General features: G+C 40.7%; 1 protein-coding gene across 1 annotated transcript in view; it reads left to right on the top strand.

The window, feature by feature from the left end:
• Window positions 1–19,016, top strand: part of DHX36 (DEAH-box helicase 36) — a 48,130-nt gene that overhangs the window by 16,278 nt on the left and 12,836 nt on the right. The window contains exons 4-12 of the mRNA XM_043994324.1: window positions 2,442–2,480; window positions 5,387–5,557; window positions 8,877–8,956; window positions 9,896–9,970; window positions 10,130–10,296; window positions 12,323–12,404; window positions 13,630–13,770; window positions 14,110–14,212; window positions 18,257–18,344. Of these exons, the coding sequence (XP_043850259.1) occupies window positions 2,442–2,480; window positions 5,387–5,557; window positions 8,877–8,956; window positions 9,896–9,970; window positions 10,130–10,296; window positions 12,323–12,404; window positions 13,630–13,770; window positions 14,110–14,212; window positions 18,257–18,344 (946 nt within the window). The remainder of the gene's footprint in view (window positions 1–2,441; window positions 2,481–5,386; window positions 5,558–8,876; window positions 8,957–9,895; window positions 9,971–10,129; window positions 10,297–12,322; window positions 12,405–13,629; window positions 13,771–14,109; window positions 14,213–18,256; window positions 18,345–19,016) is intronic.

Below are 19,016 nucleotides of genomic sequence, written 5' to 3'. Positions count from 1 at the left end.
CCTGACACTGTTCTTACAGGATAATGCCATGTTTTTATATTCATCTTCTGTTGCTTGCCTCTTTTTAAATATCGAACTTGGCTCTTCTGGTGAGTTCTCCTTGATTTCTCTGGACAGCTTCTTTGTTTCTCGTCAAAATTGTTTTTCTTTGGATCAAGAATTTCAATCTTGAGAGCTTCCTATTCTTCCTGGACTGATTTAGATTTACCCTGTAGAATTTAGTCTATTGGTTCTCGTGTATCTTTTCTTCTGAACCCTTTGCCATCTGTTTTCACAAAATCTGAGGTATCTGTTAGACTATTCTTAGTTTGCCTTTCCCTCCTGCTATTTATTTTCTCCTCTAGTAGATGTTTCTTCTTGTTATTGAGAATTGGATCCAGTATAGAATTTCCATTGTTGATTCCTCCACCTTTAGGAGGGTGAGAAATCATGGGCTGCTCTACTTTTGGCAGAGAACTTTAGAAGAGCTGATTGAAGGCGGGTCTTTATCACTTTTGTGTCATTCCTTGACTCTGATATACTCTCTACTTTCTATTGAGTTCCTATGTCATACCGCTCCGTGACAACATTGCTTCATTTCCTTCCTTGTACCATTGATCGTTAGACACCTGCTATTGACCATGCTCCTCCCTTCTGGCCGCTATACTTCTTCATACAATAAGATGCATATAGTGATGCTCTACCCTTCATTTTACCTAATCTGTTTCTTTTGGGGGAGAATCTCTCTCCAGAATCATTGTTCAGGCACAACTTTTATCCTCCCAAATCTCATTGATTCCCATGAGATTGAATTTGCGTGATTGCATTAGGCTCTCTAGTTTATCTTCTTTGTTACCCAAACTTGGTGCATTTATGTGTAGATCTATGAGGCCAGGGTACCGGGGAGTAGAAGTGAAGGGGTTATTTATTCCTTTTTTAGATTTTGTATCTTATGAATGGCTGAGTGTGCCTACTATGGTTAATGTAACTATTTATGGTACCTACTATATATGTGCAAATTGTAGAATAAAAATTGGCCATCCCTCCCCTTTCATTTTTCAGTTTAAAGCTCTGTTGAATCGATTCACACAACATGAGGCAGATGCATTCTTAGCAGCCCTTGTTTGGGATACTCCATCTACATTAAGGAAGCTTTCATTTTTTTCTTTTCTTTTCTTTTTTTTTTTTTTGGCAGGGCAGTGAGGGTTAAGTGACTTGCCTAGGGTCCCACAGCTAGTAAGTATCAAGTGTCTGAGGCAAGATTTGAACTCAAGTCCTCCTGAATCCAGGGCCAGTGCTTTATCCACTGTGTCACCTAGCTGCCCCGATTCTTTTATTTTAAATCATGACTCAGACATTCAGATAGCTGCCATTCTTAGATCTTTTGTCTACTGCAGGCACAGGTGGTAAAAATGCAACCTGTGTCACCCCAGGACTTCCAAGGCAAAATGACTCTGACTATTCTGAAGCTATCCCTGTTTATGAGAAGCATCAAAATAGTGAGGAAACCGCATGAAAGACTTTGGTTCTTGCTTTATCCTGTTAACAAAAATATCAGAATTCATCAGATCACAATGTTAGATCATCTGGTTTGAGGAACTGAGGCTAGGCCCAGAGAAGTACAGAATTTGCCCAAAGGCTCCTAACTCTAGAGTGGGGCCTGCAGCTCAGTGCTCTATTAGACAGAATCTCTGTATAGATGTATGCAGACTGGCAGACATACACACATCTATGTGCAGCTATATTTTAAACTCTGTATAGATGTAGTTCAAATATGTATACTTACAGCTGTACATATTTAGTTGTAGCTTTATATTATATGTGAATATATATATTTGTAGTTAAAATTTTCAAAAATAAATGAAGAAATGAATATGTGTGTTCATATATATGCTTTTGAAAACTAACCATTGGGGTATTATTATTCATTTCGAACCATAGTGTGAGGATTTCAGTCATATGCCATGTCCTAAAGTGTTTCTCAGAATCAGAACTAGATTGTAGAATAATTGAGGAAAATGGAAAATAATTGGAGACAAAATCAATATAAAGTGTTAAGGATCATAGATTTTGAGCTGGGGAGAGCCGTAAAGATCTTCCAAGCCAACTCCCTCATTTTACAGGTGAAGAAAGATGGACTTGCCACAGGTCACACCTGCAGATTCTCTGATTTCAGATCATATTCAGGAGTGGAATGAAAACTGGGGAGTTGTGGGAATGGTATGGAAAGCAGGTTAAATACTGTTAACCCCAAGGAGCTCTCCATACTAGCATGTACTAATGTTGACTGTGTTAATAAGACTGCTTTTCTCATTTGGGATTCCTATGTAAGAGTTGACCTCTTATTACAAAAGTACTGTTGCTTAAATTGTCCTGTGTATTCCAGCTTGCATTTTTACATCTTATATTTAGGTTGCCCTGGTGGTATTTTTTAAGCTACATTTGTTTTGTTATCATTTCAGCATTTCCGAGAGAAGCTGCCCTCATATAGAATGCAGAAGGTAAAATATTTCCTATTTTTAATTTACAGTCTTTTGTAAAAAATGATAATAAATGATGCATAAGAATTGATAAGAAATTACAGAGCCTTTTGTTAATAAGAGTCCAAGGGAAACAGGATTCTTTTCATTAAAAGAAAATTTTATTTGTTAAAATAATGTAACTCCAAATACAGCTGTTGAATTTGCATTGAATTCTATTTACAATTCTTGTTTCATCCCGAATGTTGAGGTTTAACAACTGACATTATTATAAAATAACAAAGTACTCCATTTTAAATGGTAAGTTGTATTAGAGCTCAACAATTAACTGTGAACCATACTTAATTTCTGGGGAATTCCAGATCACTAATGTTGAATCCGTCTCTATCTTTGACTGTCTGTCTGTCTCTCTCTCTCTTCACTTACTTTATAACACATAATATTTACTATTCTAGGATTATAATCAAAAGTGTTTACCAATATCAAACGATAGATTTCACCATAGTGGTTCAAATCGGCAAGGTAGATGCACTGGTTTCCAGCATTACAGGTGGCACTAGATAGATTGGTTAATTTTGAACAAAGAGTATAAACTTTCATGTGAAGACCCCCGATGCGAATATTGTGCACAGGTGTAACTCAGAACCCATTAAAGAAGTGGAACAGTTAGCATATGAAAACAAGAGGAGGGATAGGAGGGGGAACCACAGCATTATCTGTAAAAATGATGTCAGAACATTTTTTCCCTTTTGCATGAATAATGAAATAGTTGGACATTTAGAAAAACAGAACATCCATCCCTCCAACATCAGCCTTTTCCTTCACAAATATTTCGAAATACTGATAGCTGATTGTCACTTTGATCAGAATCCTGGTGCTAGGAAGTCAGATAAAGGTGGGGAGGGCACCAGCACACTCCCACACCCCCAACCCCCACCCCATGTGCAGCTTCTCTGGGAGTAAGATGAGCATGAAGTCCAAGGCGTTACTAGACAGGAGCTGTGCAGATGGCAGCTGGGCATTGTCCAGCTTTTAGGAAGTGTCCTGGCACTTGAAGACATTCTCCTAGACCCTGGGAAGGATTACAAAGTATCCCATTTTCTAACAGTCTCCCTCATCTTTGTGCCTTCCTTCATGCTTGCATGTTTGTGCATGGGTCCTCTTTTTTTTCCTTTACCACAAACATAAACCTAAAGAAAATGATCAGGGCAGCTAGGTGGCTCAGTGGATACCTGGACTTGAGTTCAAATTTGGCCTCAGACACTTATTAGCTTTGTGATCCTGGGCATGTCACTTCACCCTGTTTGCCTCAGTTTCCTCATCTCTGAAATGAGCTGGAAAAGGAAATGGCAAACCAGTCTAGTGTCTCTGCCAAGAAAATCCTAAATGGGGTCACAGAGTCTAACATGACTGAACAGCAAAGACAACAAAGATAATCACAAGGTTAATAAGAGCAGTGACCTTGCAGGGTTGCTGAGAGGATCAAATGAGACACTACCTGTACAGTGCTTAGAAGCACAGTGCCTGGCACATAGTAATGCTAAGTAATGCTAGATGAAAGCTGGTTCCCTTCCCTTTATAAAAATGTGTGAGGGACATAGACAGATCTGTACATATGTGTTCTCTCTGTCTCTCTCTCTCTCTCTCTGTCTCTCTCTCTCTGTCTCTCTCTCTTTCATTTAATTTAGGAGAACAAATACAGGAATTCGGGCTTCCTAAATATCCTTCTTCTCTTGGTTGTTAATCAAACCTTCAACTCTCCCCACTCTGGTTCCTGATGGCTCTGTTCCGTTATCTCCCCAGGCACCAACAATGAGCCTACATAAGCGATTCCTCTGACTTGCCTGATTGATGATGAGAATTTGGCTGCCCAGATCTTCCCATTGCTTAGGTCCTCTTTGACTTGTTTATCTCTATAACTAACAGAAATCTCCCAGAAAGTCTGTAGCTACCTGAAGAGCTAATAATACTGCTGTGGACTTTATGGAGGCTTTTTGGTGGCCATTTTTTTGTGACCAATCAGGAACTTTGTTAGAATAGTTAACAGCTTAGAATGGGACAAGAAGACAGTTATTTTATAAATGAGTTATGCTTTTCTCCTATAATGACTTTTATTCTGTAATTATTGAATCCATTCTTAAGGTTTTTAAAAAAGCTAATTTTCCCACATACTGCTGTCTTTAAAAGATGCCCCTTCATTTGACATTGAACAATTGGTTTTTAAAAGGCTGGCAAAAAAAGTAAATTTCCTAGGTAACATGTCCTCAGCATTTTTTTAGCATTTTATTTTTAAATTTTTAGCTATTATTTGTGGACATCTTCCTAAGTAGGAAAGTACTGAGCAGCATACTTAAGCTTTCCTTAACGTTGCCACCGTTATTGCACTCCACTGTAAGGGAGTTGGGAAGGTGGGCTGCTTTTTTTCCACACTGAAGGGTCCCATGCCATTGCAGCTTTTCATACTCAATTTTTCATAGTCTGGATTTTCTTTGCTCTAGTTCACTTCCAGCCATCACTTACATCCTCAGCCTGCCTGGGTCCTGCTAGCCCGTTTCCTTTTTCATTGGTTGCTTCTGATCTGTCAGGTCTTAGGAAAGGAGATAGTAAGTGCAGTAGTACCCAGAGCAGACACTTAGAAGATGCTTGTCCACTGAGTAACTGCCTCAGAGCAAGGGCCAGAGGAACTATCTTAGCAGTCCCACGCAGGAGTGGGTGACTGCTGTGACTGCACCCTCTGGTGGGCTAGAAGTAACTGGAGAGGTCCCCTTGAGAGAAGGGAAGCGGTTCTCTATTCCTGTACTGATGTTTCTTCTGAAATTGTTTTAGCTTCAACCGCCTGTGGCATTTTAGCTGCTGGGTTGTGTGCTCTCTTAGATCAGAGGTCTTTGCTTACGGTTTCCTTTTTCTCTTACCTCTGTTTCAAATAGGAATTGGTAAATTTGATAAATAACAATCAGGTTACTGTCATAAGTGGCGAGACTGGGTGTGGGAAAACCACCCAAGTTACCCAGTTCATTCTGGATGATTACATTGAACGAGGGAAAGGCTCCGCCTGCCGGATAGTGTGCACACAGCCCAGAAGAATCAGCGCCATTTCGGTAAGGGACGTCCCCTTTTTAATATCTTACTGCAGGAAGGATCCTTCTGTCCTCCTTGTGAAAAAGTCTCAGAGACACTGCTGCTGAGGTTAAGGTGATTTTGGAAGAGACTCTGGGTGGAGTGGACAGAGAGCCAGCCTCAGAGTCAGAAGGACCTGGATGCAAGTTCTGGCCGGTGACCCTGAGCAAGTCACTCAACTTTTCAGTGCCCCAGTCAGATCCTTGAAGCCAGAGTGTGTAGAATATGCACTAATCTTCAGAGGTCCAGGGATCAAGTCACAGGTTTGGAGGCCCCCTCCCCCAACCCCACCACCCAGGGAACTCACTAAGAATTTGACCTTCATTCTCTGATTTTGCTGCCTCAAAAACCAAGTAGGTACCAGGTGGTGAAAATTGAACCTATCAAATAGACCACAGAATCACTCTGCTTTAATATTTGTGAACAAAAAAGAAACCTTTTATTTATAAATGAATTGTGTTTTGTGTTTTTAAATTTATGATGTGCCCAGTGCAATATATTTCATGCAAGTCCTAATAAACTCCCAGCAGCTACTGCCTTTTGCTAGTGCTCCATTCAGTTGCCATTGCTCATGCCTTGTTTGGTGTAGCTGACTCACAAGCTCAGCATGCAGCTGTGAGAAGGGGCGATGTTGGAGTGTTACAGCTTAGAATCCCTAGTTTGACATTTGGCTGTCTGATCCAGCCTGCGTCTAAAAGGGAATCGCTGCTGTGGCTTTTTCCTTAAACACCTCCAGGGAGAAGGAAGGCCTCTGCTCTCCTTCCAAGGCAGCCCATTCATTCCCATTGGATATTGAGCCTGTGCTTGCCTCTTTGCAGGTTCTGCCTGTTGCCCTCCCCCCTCCCCCCACCCATGTGATAGTCCTTCAGATACTTGGAGATGTCTCAGAGATTAGTAGGACCATTTCTAGCGCTTCCACTTGTTTGGGCAACATTTTGGAAAACAAAAATCCTTTCAGGCTCCTTTTGAAAGATGTTTTCCAAGAGCCGTACCAAATAAGAGATCGCAAACATTAACATGAACTGAATGCTTCATGTGGCTTATGATGAGCCATTTCATTTTAGCTCAAGTCACTCAGAGTTGGGTCGTACTACTTTGGATACTACATTGGGGTCTGCTTAAAGGATTATAGGCTGTAGGGCTTATGTCATCAGTGTGTTTAATCTATATAATCGCGCCTGGTTTTTAAAAGTTTGGGGATTTTTTTCCCTTTTCTCATTCAGTATTTTTGCTTTAATGATATTTGCATAACCGATCATCTCCTTGTAGCATTTTTTGTTGGAAAGAACCTTAGAAGCTGTCTTGTCCTCCTAGTGCTGGGTAGACAAGAGAGCTTAGATCTGACATTGTCGAGTGACACCCGGGAGCTCATGCAGCTGAGTAGCAGAGCCCGCGTTACAACCTGTCCTCTGGCTCCAAACCCTTTTGAACGACATCATTCTGTCTGTTCTATTTGACTTTGGGATAATCCACGGTAAGGTGTGTTTGCAGCCAAAAGCAGGAACACCATACTGTGTGCTTGGAAAGAAAGTCTAGCAGCAGCATGCTGAGAAACTAACCATTTCCCCTCATTAATGTAGTTAGACTTAATGCAGGTTAAACAGCAAAAAACAAAAGCCTTCTCCCTTCCATAAAGTGATGAATCAACACCATGGCAAAGGGGAAATTCAGGCCTTTTGGAGGTTATGCTTGAGCAGATCAGTGACATGTGAAGTAGCAGAAGGGGAGGGAGGGGGCCAGATTGCCCAAGTGTGTCTTGGGTGCCCTTTCTCAGAAGCTTAACTGGTCAGCGGCTTTGAAGTTTTAAACCTTACCTACTTCTATCCCATTAGGTTGTTTCTAATACTAACATCCATGTACAGTCAAGCCTTTCCTGTATAATATACCTCAGTTTTTCACTTGGCCCTCTGCTAATTTCACCTATTCACATCACAGCTGAGAACAAGGAAACGATTTGAAACCCCAAGTCCCACTTATTATCTGGTACCCAAGAGGAGAGAGGGCCTATTACAGGTTTGCACACAAATAAGAGCAACAGGAATGTACATTTTGGAGTAAAGTGAAGAGGCAAAAAAACTATAAAAGAAACAGAAAAGAACTCTCAAACAAACCATAACGATGTGAGTCCACTTGGCATTTATGTGTCCATACACATATTCCTGCCTGCCTTAGGAGGCCCTGGCAAAATCTTCCAAATCTATTACTCTAGGTCATTATTATGACCGGTAGTCAACAAGAAAGAGTTTACTTATGGCTAGGCTACTTGGTAAGTCCCTGACTAGCCTGACAATGTCCTTTCTAGAACAATTCATTCCTTGAGTTTGGGACAGTAGCTGAGGTTTATGTGGCATCTCTCAGTTAATGTCTGTTAGAGAACTAGTGAGGAAATGCCTGCTTACCTAGCCTATTGCGGGTTGCCTTGTTAGCCCCGGAGAGGAGAAGACAGAACCTTCCTTGTCCAACAGCATGTGGCTCCTCTTGTTCTCCCCAGTGAGTCAGGCTGACAGCATATACGTCTCTGAATGTGAGCAGGACACATCTCTGAAAGCAGGGCCTCTTCCTGGGGCGGTCTCTGTACCCCTCCTTGGAATTGGATTTTTAGAACTATAAAATAAAATAAAAACCATTCAGTTACAGAGGAAAGAAGTTATATTGGGATATAGAGATCACAATAGTCTTACAGGGCTTTATGCTCCTATTTCCTTCACCCATTTTATACACATATATATGTACATGTGTGTATATCTAGAATCTAAAAACTAGGTCACCATTCACAACAAAAACATGTTTTTAAAACAAATTGCAGCATGTGTTTTGAAGTTGGGCTTTCATTCTTCATCAAAGCCATGAAGCTGTCATGATGACTTGCTGTTCGCCAGAGCCCTTTTTCTGGGTAATGATGTTTTTCACCGTGATATTGGTGCCTAGCTGCCCATTGGGGTTTCTTATCAACCCTCTATTCTGTGGTTGTCCAGAATGCTCCAGCCACTTGCCGTGGCTTTGTAGGCCAGGAGGATAAACATTGTTTTTCCGTTCTTACAATCAGACATAGGCAAGTTTAGATTTTGCACAAAATTTAATTTTTTGGACTGTGATGCTTGTATTCCTCCTATGTGAATGCCCATTGACATCAGCTACATTGATTTGCAATGGGAAGTAAGTGTCCATGACAGATTTTGTGACTTTTTGAGAACTTTTTTTAAAAATCCAATCTATCTGGAAGTCTGACTCATCTGTGTACTTTTCCACCAAGTCCCCAGACGTCGCTGTATGTCACCAACATTTGTGTTTGGATTTAAGGTTGCAGAGAGAGTGGCTGCGGAGAGAGCAGAGCCCTGTGGGAGTGGCCATAGTACCGGCTACCAGATCCGCCTCCAGAGGTAAAGGGGCTTTCTCCTTTGGTTTATAGGGAAAAACCATACTTGTGACCCCAAGCACAAAGGGCAAGCAGGCCACAGGAAGCACCTTCGATCCACTGTCCAGGGGGCACACTGGGAGACTGAACCACAGGAGTCATCAGGGCCTTCCTCAGCAACCCCAGAGCAGCCGTTCTGTACTTTGTGCCTCTCCCAGTTCATGCTTCTACGCCAGCCCCTGCCTCCTGGGAGCAGGTTTCCCCCTTCTGGGAAGCAACACTGGATCCAGACTGTTTTCCCAGGAAGTACAGACCACCTTGACAGTTTGCCACACAGTCCCTGTTTGAGAATCGTGAATATAGTGGAAGCCCAGGGGACCTTGTGCCCAACTCTGAAATTACTTCACATTTCAAGATTGGTCTCATTTGACATGAAGTTTTTCTCTTTGAGTATTGGCATTCTTTTGGAAGAGTGACACTTGTCACCATGCAGCCAGTTAGCCTGCTGGGTGTGCTTGTTCACCCAGAGAGTGAACCTTTTTCATTGACATTCTTTAGTAATAAATTCTGTACCAGGGATTTTTATTTTTTGAATGTTGTTTCATGTTTCTTAGGAAGGATCTTAACCATAAAATGTTGTACACTTTGCTTAATAGAGAAGGAATAAGAGAAATTCTTCATTTATGAAAGAACATGGTTCTTTTGGTTTTGAGCAGTGTGTGTGGCCAGAATTAACAGAAAGAGTTCAGGCATTTGGTAGATGGGGATGTAGCCCTAAATAATCTTCTGTCTCCTTCAAAGAAAGGAGATTTCTCCTGTCTGACAGAAATCGTGTTGGGAGGGTTAGTTCTGCCATAGAAATATTCTGGCAGTTATCTATTCTGTTGTTTAGCTGTCACGTACCTAGTACAGGTTGGAAGACAGTTGGAGCTGTCTAATACATCGCCCTTTCTCCCGTTTCCAGCCGGTTGCCAAGGAAACAAGGTTCCATTTTGTACTGCACAACAGGAATCATTCTTCAGTGGCTCCAGTCAGATCCGTAAGTATGTTTCTCTTGAGGCTGAATAGTGACTGTTGTTTCTCAAAGGCTTAATTATTGAATTGGGTAGCACTAATTACTGCACTTAATTTCCTGTGCCTTTGTTGTTATCAAATGTTCTGTGGAAGATGAGTTATACACTTTGCACTTCTGTTTTAGGCAATTATCCAGTGTTAGTCACATTGTACTTGATGAAATCCATGAAAGGAATCTGCAGTCAGATGTTTTAATGACTGTTATTAAAGATCTCCTAACCTTTCGACCTGACCTGAAAGTAATTCTGATGAGTGCAACTTTGAATGCTGAGAAGTTTTCGGAATATTTTGGTGGGTGTGATATTTCCAATTTATTTCTGTGGAAAGGTTTTAAAATGTTTAAAGGCTACTTTCAATACTGACATTTCTAGTTTTTAACTAACAAAAAATATGATTAAATGTTTTATTTTGCATACATACACAACAGCAGCAACAGTGTGATTTTTTTGAAAGCTGAGTTACTTCCAAAAGTGTAGATTTTTCAAGGTTGAGTTTTGAATGAGAGTATAAGCAGAACGAAAAGCATTTTCTCATTCAAATGTCCTAGGAAACAAAGTTTCAAAATTTGCTTTTGATAGTGATTTAAAGGGCATTTAGAAACTCCTAACAGAATTGAGGGGGGCCGGTTGAAAAGGTTTTATATCATTGAACCCATGTCTGAACTTGATTTTTTATTAATGTGCTTTCATCACCTTACCTTGAAAGTTTTTTCCTCTAATATCCCAAGGAAATAGAAATTTCCTATCAGTCTCTTCTGCCTTTAGATAGTTACATATGTGTATTTCATTAGTTCTGTCTCTTAGTGCCTTGGGAAGGAAGCTAAACTTTTCAAACAGGCATATGGCAGATACCTTGATGCTTGTTCCAGAGGATTTGTAATAAAATGGGGGAAAATGCTAGTCCTCAAATTTAGAAGAATATGTTTACTTTCCTGAAATGCATGTCTGCCATGGTGAGGGATTCTCCTTCAGCTCTGGTACATCAGAGCATCATGGAGAAAGCCTTCAGATTCAGAACCATGGCTATGTGGGGCCAGGCACTTGTTTCATTGATTCCTCTAGTGCTGGTGCTGGTTCTTTTAGTATTACAGGCCAGGTTGGGAACATGCACAGGAGCAAGAGGCATGATACGGATAGAATTCTTCTTCACTAAAGCATCGAACATAATGTCTCCTTTGTCTGTCATGGAACATGATAGCATTTAATGCTCTCACATGGTTTGGGAAACATCTCATAGCTCCTAGACTTGAAGTCTTTGTTTAGCTGTCATCCTTTGCCCAGTCTTTTATTTTACCTGAAGTGACAAGATGGTCTTAATGGGATTTAGCACTCTTTGATCTAATGCCTAACAAGATGCTAAATTCTTTTAAATTCTGATGATCTTTTAAAAAATTTTATTTTATTATTTTCCAGTTACATATTACATATAAGGATAGTTTTCAACATTTGTTTACACTGGATTTTTAGTTGCAAATTTTTCTTTTCTCTCCCCCTCCCTTCCCTCCCTCCTCCCCAAGACGGAAAGCAGTCTGATATAGGTTGTTTATGTACAGTCACATCAAAGATATTTCTACATTAGTCATCTTGTGAAAGAAGAATCAGAGCACGAAGAACTGATAATCTTTCAAGGATGGTTTGGAGGACTGCAATGAGGATTATTTTATTCTAGAATTAGGAATGTGGTATTGAGTTAACTGGGGTGAAATATATCTTTTTTTTTTCTTTTCAGGGCAGTGAGGGTTAAATGACTAGCCCAGGGTCACACAGCCAGTAAGTGTCAAGTGTCTGAGGCCGGATGTGAACTCAGGTCCTCCTGACTCCAGGGCCGGTGCTTTATCCACTGCACCCCCTATCCGCCATGAAGTATATCTTCTTAAAAGCATCTAACTGTTACCATAGTACACTGTGGCCTGGAGTCAGGAAGATTAGTGTTCAAATCCAACCTCAGACACGAAATACTGTGTAACCTTGGGCAGGGCATTTGACCTCTGTTTGCCTCAGTTCCTTCAACTGTAAAATTAGGATATTAGCAACAATGCCTTCCCAGGCCGTTCTATGAAATGTCATTTGTAAAGCACTTACTCTGCCCCGTGCCTGGCACTTAGTAGTTAGTAAGCACGGTATAAATGACCACTGCTATTGATTATGATGATTATTATTGTGATTATTATTATTAAAGTACAAAGGTTGCTGCTCTCTTTCAATCTTATCCTTAGGACATGAGAAAAGAATGAAGATCCTTTCATCTGTTTTTGTACCCTGTTTGTAATAGGGGTTTTTAAAAGTTCAGTATGTATTTTTTTTTCTTTCTTTAACAGATCACAGTCCAATGATTCACATACCTGGTTTTACATTCCCTGTTGCTGAGTATCTTTTAGAAGATGTGATTGAAAAGATAAGGTGAGTAGATTTCAAGAAGGCTCCATGTAGCTACAGATTTACTGCTTATAAAATAAAGACCGTGCGTTCTTTTTAGACCAGCTCTTGCTTACAAACTAAAACCCTTCTAAGCACTGGCATAAGAAGTTGAGGTGGCAGGAGTCATGTGAGGGGTAGCAGTTGAAAAGATCAACAGGTGACAGACGAAAGAGTCATGTCCTGCATTCTCCTCCTGCCACCAAAGAAAATAAATTCTTTCAATTCTCTGTTCTCTGCCCTTAAGTTGTCAGGGTTAAGGATCGAGGTGGGGAGAGGATTCTAAAGGAAACAAAACCAGATGCTTTATAAAAGATTATAGGGATGCTCTTATGTTGTTAATATTGACTGGGGAGTAGGGGTCTGGTACTGTCTATCTAGCAGTGTATCCTGAGCTGTTAACTCTTCATCTGGGAAGGATGCGAATTTTAAATGGAATACTTTTTTCTTTATTTTGAAAGCTACTTTTCAGCTCTTGAGGAACCTTATAAGAATGCATCTAATGAGTCTATCAGATGTTTATGTGCAAAACTAGCATTTGGGGAGCTTGGAAATGATAGCTTTTTATTTTTTAGTTAGTCATTTTGGTAAAAATGATAATAATGTGATTTCAGTGGCTCTGTATAATTATGTATCTTCTAGTATCCTGCAGGTGAAACTTGAATATGAAACTTCAAATCCTGAATATAAACCTCAGACTTTATGCTGCTACTTTAAATTTGACATTTCAAAGCTCCACAGTTTTGCCAATGTGGATGCTTCCTTCCCTCGTGCTGATTGCATTCTTGTACATTGGCTGACCTTTTGGTAATAACTTAGGCTTGTTATCTGATATGTCAGTAGGATTATAGATTTAGACCTAGAAAAAGGACTTTAGAACCCACTGAATCCAACACCCTCCTTTTATCGATGTGGAAGAAGAGGCCCAGAGCAGTTAAATTCCTTGGCCAGAGTCGCTGCACGCAGCTAGTGTCTGGAGTGTGGGATTTGAAGCCAAGTGCGTGAGCCCCCTCTTCTATCCCAAGCCAGGTGAGGCCTTTTTTAGCTTGGGGTAGGACCACTTGGAGCATGTCCTACTTTGACTTGGACATCCCTGACCCAGGACTGCTTCTCAGCCATCATGGGGCATCTGAGTAAAACTGCAGGTGGAGCACATCAGAAAGGGATAGTGTGAAATGGGAATATTTAAGATTTCTTGTTTATGTTTCAGGTATATACCAGAAAATACAGATCGCAAACCCCAGTTTAAGAGGGGCTTTATGCAAGGTCATGTAAACAGACCAGAAAAAGAAGAAAAGGAAGCAATTTATAAAGAACGCTGGCCAGATTATGTGAGGCAACTGCGAGGAAGGTGGGTTTTACTTGTTGGTCATTTTACTGAGTCCCAGAGGAAGTGTGGTGGTTCTTCTGCCCCCATTGCTGGGCAGGGACAGCAGCCCACCCAGTTTGGCCATCTGGACCATAAGTCCTTGCAGGAGTTTAGAGCACTGACTGTTCCGTCCCTGTAACTGTGACTGGTGGCCTGAGGGAAGTATGAAAAATTTGGGCCTATTCCTGATATATCTAGGGGCAGAACAACTCCCAGGCATTTTGATGGCTGGGGTACATTGATATGATAGTGACCCTTGAAATGTTATTGTAGCGGGAGTTTCATGTATCTCAATTTTAACTTTCTTTTGAACACTAATAGGTATTCAGCAAATACTATAGATGCTTTAGAAATGATCGATGATGAAAAAGTTGATCTGAATTTAGTTGCAGCACTTATACGACACATTGTTTTGGAAGAAGAGGTAAGTTTGTTCTTTTGTAGCCTGATTTCGGTTTTGTTGCTTATTGATCAAGTACTTAGGAAAATCCTTCTCTATTGAAGGAAGTGATTTATAATCTAAGGGTATGTTTCCTTAAAAAATTGGAAATGTCAGTAATATACACTTTGGAAAGAGAAGACTGGTTCAAATAAATGAAAAGTATAAATCACTGAATACTTTAAAAGACATGAAATATTAATGATTTCAAGTATAGAGTTATTAGAGCTAGGCTATCCAAAGTTTTTACTAATAGAGTATGATAGACACCTACTTTATGAATAAAACTTCCACATTCTGGAGTCAGCACTAGCTTCCATATTTTGCCGGAATTGTGTTTCCTTTTCATGTTTTCAGCTATTGCAGGCAATGTGAAGAATATTCTTTTGGTTTTGCTTCTTCGCTCCAAAGTTCCTACTAATATTTTCTTTAGTCAGCTATGTTATTTCAGTATTCCAAGAGATTTATATAAATAAAACAGCTACTCGGTACATACTTTGTGGCAGGTTTTGTGTTAAACTCTGCAAGTACAGACACGAGCAAAAAAGACAGTCTCTGCCCTTAGTGAGCTTCTGTTCTCCTGGAAGAAGCCACCACGTAAAACGGAGCTCAGAAGGGCTTCGGATAGAGCCCTGTGGGTGGGGAGGGCAGCAAAGTCCTGAGAGTCAGAAGCAGAGCAGAGAGAGAAAAGAATTGGGGGTGCTCCCACCGGCATGGACTGTACCTGTCCAGGCCTTTGGGTCATGAGTGTGTGTGGCCTTAGCGATCAGCTTCCTGTGGATGCTTCTAGAAGGCCTGTCTGAGAAGATGTCCCAGCTGGATGAAACCTTCGGCTGGCAGAGAGTTTGATGAGGAGGAGTTAGTGAAGGGCATCTCTCTGTACGTGAGATGTTTTCATGATGATCATCCAGGGAACTTGAACTTTTTTTCTTAAGTAATTCCTTTTGATTCTATTTGAATGGTTTTTGTTTAGCAAACCCTTCAGAGATTAACCTCAGACAAGTTCCTTCCACATTTTTGCAGACTTAAAATTTGGTGAATTTCTCATGATATTTTATGAGCGGATGATTGAGAGCATTTATGCAGGGCCTGTGTTGTGTAAAACATTGAGGTTACAAATACAAAAGCTTAGACAGTTCCTACCCTCAAGGAGCTTACATTCTAATAGGAAGAAACTGTATCCAAAGGAAGTGATGAACAAGAAGGGGCCCTTTGGTCTGGAAGATTAACCAGGATTGGATGACGTGGGGGTTGGGCTTTAGACATGTAGACTGACATACCTCTTCTAGGACAGATGGGCAGCATTGATTTGATCATGACTCTTGGTTACAGAATTGAGCCTATGAACCGAGGGGCTGGGGAAGGGAGGGAGAAGGAAAGAAAAGGCCACTTCGTGCATGAGGAAGAGGAGAGAACATTAGAGTTGGGAGTCACGCTCTCTTGAAAGCTGTCTTCTCAGAAGGAGAGAAATGTTCATAGAAGAGCCTTTGCCCCTATCTGCTAGTACCGATAACTGAACATTTTGAGCTGGAAAGTACCTTGCAGACTGTCTAGTGTAAACCTCCCGGGCAAACAGAAAACACTTTGTGAGGAAGAGTTTTGTGACCATTCAGATCTGGGATTTTAGTGTTCTGTATATGGCCTTTATTATTACAGAATGCAGCCACTCTTCACCTTAGTCTTTCTGCACTGCCATGGCCACCCTTGTGGTGATGCGCTTCTGACCTCTGTAGGATAGATTCCTAGCCTGTCCTGTTGGCCTCTCCTGGCAACCTCTCCTGCTTGGCAAGGGACTGGCCAAAACTAATGGTACTTTGGCTGTAGCCTTTGAGAATCCAGAGGCAGTTCATCAGTGTCTGAATTGGACTTCAAAGGAGGCTTTGGTGGGGGGGGGGGGGCGGATTTCTTTGAGAATGTTTTATACCTAGTTAATATTGGTTTTTATAAATACTTATAAAGTACCCACTCTGTATATACTGTTCATTGATTTCCATCATATAGTGTGTGTGGTCTAGGGGGGCGGTTAGCTGATTGTACACTAATGAAAATAGTTTTTTGTTTTTAAAAGAAATCCCTGACAGCTCATCTTGTTATCCACATAAACTTTTGAATGAAAGACTAGTCAGACAAAGGGGAAAGGGGGGAAGAAGAGAAGGGAGGAGAGGGAGAGGAGAGAGAGAGAGCGATGGGGAGAGAGCACATTTACATATATAAAGTAGAACAGAAAAAGGATTAAGTGAAACTGAATGTGCAGTACAAATTCAGTGTTCCTTTTAGAGCTAACTTGCTTATCTGTGTTTCCCTCTGAACTAGATGTATTTTTTTTTAAGATGCTCCCATGAACCTCTTTTATTTATCTTTTTTTTTTTCAGTTGCCCTTTTCTCCTAAATTTGTGGGCAGGGAGAAAAATTTGGCTAACTGGAGTTAATCATTTTGTTATATTCAGGTGGCAAGATTGTAGAGCGAATTAGCTATCACAAATATGCTTTGATTTATGGTTTGTTGTGAGCATTACTGGAAAAGGGCAACAAGTAAATTAGAAAACCAGGTGATAGACAAGGACACGTGCTGTGCTTCTTGGTTGCTTTGTCAGCCCTTTTACGAGAAGGTGGTTCAATCCACTAGAAGGGGTGGAGTGTTGGGAGACTGAAGCCCAAAGAGTTAGACCTAATTTTAACATTGTCTGTGGCCTTTTTAAGTCACTTCTTACTGACTTAGTTTCTCTAATTGTAAAATGCAGATAATACTTTTTTCTTTTTTTCCTTTAAAGAAATGGTTTAAAACCAGTTATGGTAATGTACACAAGTTTTTTTAAAGCACTTAGAAGGAATTTTTTAAATGAAAATATTTGAGTGTTTTAGATGTTTAGGTACATAGGATTAGCATGTACATAGTACATACTGTTTTAGATTCCAATCAGATAGTTTTGCCAGATAGATTTTTGTTTGTTTGGTTGGTTGGTTTTTTGTGGGGCCATGGGGGTTAAGTGACTTGCCCAGGGTCACACAGCTAGTAAGTGTAAAGTCACTGAGGCCGGATTTGAACTCAGGTACTCCTGAATCCAGGGCCACCTACCTGCCCCCAGATAGGTTTTAAGTTCACTCCTAATTGCAGGTATTTTTAGGCTTTGTGTATGTAGCTTAATAAAAGATGCCTAGAGGACTTTCATTTATCAGCCCTGTTTTTATAGCTTCACCTCTAATTTCTCTCTCATAGCTAGATTTTGGAAATTCCTATTTCTAGAAATAATATTCATATCATTAGGGGGGAGAAAATGCATTATCAGAAAGTCAGAGTTTTAGAGGGATTTTTTAAATTGCTTGATTTCAGGTGTAAGTATTCTGTCTCATTAAAAAGAACTTGGGGACAAAGTAGATTAGAAAAATCGTGCTTCCTCACCCACCAGCATGTTAGTCTAGTCAAATCAGGGCTGGTCAGAAGGAAGACCTTAGCCAAAGTCCTGTAAGAGAAAAGGAAGCATGGAGGGTGAAGAAAGCTCAGGAAGAAACAGTTCCAGAGCTTTCAGTTGTTTGGATGTAGTGCACGGGGCCTGTACAGCGACAAAGTCCCTGCGGGGTGTAAAGCTCTAAGAGACTTGGGGGGAGGGGAAGAAAAGCCCTTTCGAGACAAATGGAGCTTAAATCACTTAGAACTCCCAAGGGACTTTCTCTGGGTTCAGTAGGAGGAGAACTCAGGAAGTATCCAGCCCCTTCTCTTTGTGATACTGGAAGGTGAACAGTTGGCAGAAACCAAAGAAATCCCAACTGATTTATTTTTTTTAAGGTGTGACCTCATCACACAATCAGTCGGTAACATTAAGCACCTACTGTGTGCCAGGCACTGTGCTAAACACTGAGGACCTGTGTAGAAATTTCAGTAAAGCAAGTGTGGTTATAGACAAGTCACTGTTGTTGTAACATGTTGGTGCCTTCTGAAGGGCCTTGTATTGCCACGAGAACATGCAGTGATCTGAACGTGGCGTTCGGAGTTTTGTGCCTTTCATCACCATTTTGTCCCTCTGTGTGCAGGATGGCGCCATCTTGGTATTCCTCCCAGGCTGGGACAACATCAGCACTTTGCACGATCTCTTGATGGCACAAGTCATGTTTAAATCAGGTATTGTATTTTTGTGTGCTTCCCATTTGTGTTAGTGCTTGCTGAGAATAGCATGTTGGCATTACACACTTAGTTAGAAAATTCACACCTCCAGGAATGGAGTGGAAAGGTTGTCTTTTAACATGGAAGGGCAGCAGTGAATGTGTTAGATGGCATTCAGAGAGACAATGAATGATGTCTCCTTGGCTTTTAACTGAGTGGATGCAAGAAAAGTGTAGGTGAAGGATCCTATGCCAAAGTCAAAGTGCAGGTCTGTGTTTTTAAAAAATTATCAGAGCATTGTGTTTTACGTGGCCAGGGAATACTAGCAAGAATACTCTTGAAGCATTCTGGTGTTGGACCTATGAAAAATAGTTAACTGATTTAGTATTTAGTCATTCTTTAATACAGGATTTTGTGGGAAAACCTATGAGAAAAGCACCAGAACTATAGCCTTTTGTTTTCCCTCAGAAATCTTCATAAAACCTTATTTCCGTTTTCTAAAAAGTTTGCAGAAGGTCCTTGATCCATGATCAGCGCAGAGATGTAGGAGGCTCCAGGATGGAGCTCACTCTTCAGAGTGTCCTTGGGAGCCTTTTCTTAAGCACTTCTTTTGTACCCATTTGCTTTTTGTGTGTGTGAGCAATGTAACTGGCATGTCGTTCTGTAGATAGTTTACAAGATTTAGAACAG

This window comes from Dromiciops gliroides, chromosome 3 (genome assembly GCF_019393635.1).
Source record: "Dromiciops gliroides isolate mDroGli1 chromosome 3, mDroGli1.pri, whole genome shotgun sequence".
NCBI classification, from domain to species: Eukaryota; Metazoa; Chordata; class Mammalia; order Microbiotheria; family Microbiotheriidae; genus Dromiciops; species Dromiciops gliroides.
This window is presented reverse-complemented; position numbering and strand designations above follow the sequence as displayed.